The 1,332-nt window shown below is 53.9% G+C and overlaps 1 protein-coding gene across 2 annotated transcripts in view; it reads right to left on the bottom strand.

Moving 5' to 3' along the window:
- Positions 1–1,332, bottom strand: part of nwd1 (NACHT and WD repeat domain containing 1) — a 12,264-nt gene that overhangs the window by 4,264 nt on the left and 6,668 nt on the right. For both annotated transcript variants that reach the window (XM_008406499.2, XM_008406498.2), the window contains 2 exons: positions 770–892; positions 488–687 (listed from right to left, as the gene is read on the bottom strand). In XM_008406499.2, coding sequence (XP_008404721.1) covers positions 488–687; positions 770–892 — 323 coding nt within the window. The remainder of the gene's footprint in view (positions 1–487; positions 688–769; positions 893–1,332) is intronic.

Raw genomic sequence — 1,332 nt, 5'->3', positions numbered from 1 at the left:
AACCAGATAGAACCACATAGAACCAGATAGATCAACATAGAACCAGGTAGAACCGCATAGAACCACATAGAACCACATAGAACCACATAGAACCAGATAGAACCGCAGAGAACCACATAGAACCACATAGAACCAGATAGAACCAGATAAACAGGACGTGAAGACCTGCTGACCGTAAGACAGACGGAGACGGACAGCAGAAAACCCTTCAGTCCGTCTCACAGAGAACCACAAAGGGTTCCACCTTCCACGGTGCAGAAGGTGGAACCCTTTGGTTCTGTCTGCTTCATGAAACCATGAAGCAGACAGAACCTCAGGCGGACTTTGGACTGAACCCGTCCAAAAGACAGATCCAGAACTTTATTTACACAGAAAGATAAAACCCAAAATCACAACAGAGAACTGAAGAGACAAACCCTGAAAGCAGCAGAGCTGAAGACCAAAGAACCTTCAGGACATCAGAGCCAGTCAGGCTCCGCCCACCTACCTGCATCCAGCTGTGGACAAACAGCAGCTGGTCCGACACCTGCAGGCGAGCCGAGGAAGGGGCGGAGCCAGCAGGCCCCGCCTCCTGGATGCAGAACAGCTGCTGGCCACTCTTTAAGCTCCACCCCCTCAAGGAGCCGTCTGCAGCCAATGAGAGGCAGTGGGCGGAGCTTTCGATGATCTTTACCGACAAGATGGCCGCTACGCAGGACAAGACAGACAGGAAGTGCCGTCATGGTCCGATCTGAGCCGTAAGAAATCTGACATGAGCTCTTGGTCCCACCTGATGGTCCTTCCAGAACCTGGAGGAGATGTTTGTCCAGGAGGCTCCAGGCCGCCACCACGCCGCCGGCCGAGCCGGTGACCAGCAGCTGCGCCGCCGCGTCCACGGCCAAGCAGAGCACACCTGGACACAGCCAGCGGCGGCTAACTCATGATGCTAACCTTAGCTGATGAGGCTGACCCGGTTTGACCCGGTCAGACTGGGACAGACTGGGACAGACTGGTGACTGGATCGGCCGAGACGCAGAAGCAGCTGATTGGCTCTTTGGAAACTCCGCCCCCATTTGGTGCAACTGCGACTTTAAGAAGGAAACTTATTTTGCGGTTTGTCAGTAAAACTAAATGGGCGGTCAGAACCGGTCAGAATGGATCAGAACCGGTCAGAACCAGTCAGAACGGATCAGAACCGGTCAGAACGGGTCAGAATGGATCAGAACCGATCCCTCTGTTCAACCACATCAGATCACATTTCAGCTTCTAGAAGCTGCTGTGAGGACATGAGGGACATGGAGGACATGGGGGACATGGAGGACACGGTGGACATGGAGGACATGAGGGACATGG

The sequence above is a fragment of the Poecilia reticulata genome, linkage group LG4 (assembly GCF_000633615.1).
Source record: "Poecilia reticulata strain Guanapo linkage group LG4, Guppy_female_1.0+MT, whole genome shotgun sequence".
In the NCBI taxonomy this organism is placed as follows: domain Eukaryota; kingdom Metazoa; phylum Chordata; class Actinopteri; order Cyprinodontiformes; family Poeciliidae; genus Poecilia; species Poecilia reticulata.
Note: the sequence above shows the minus strand (reverse complement) of the source record. Positions and strands in the feature narration are given on the sequence as shown.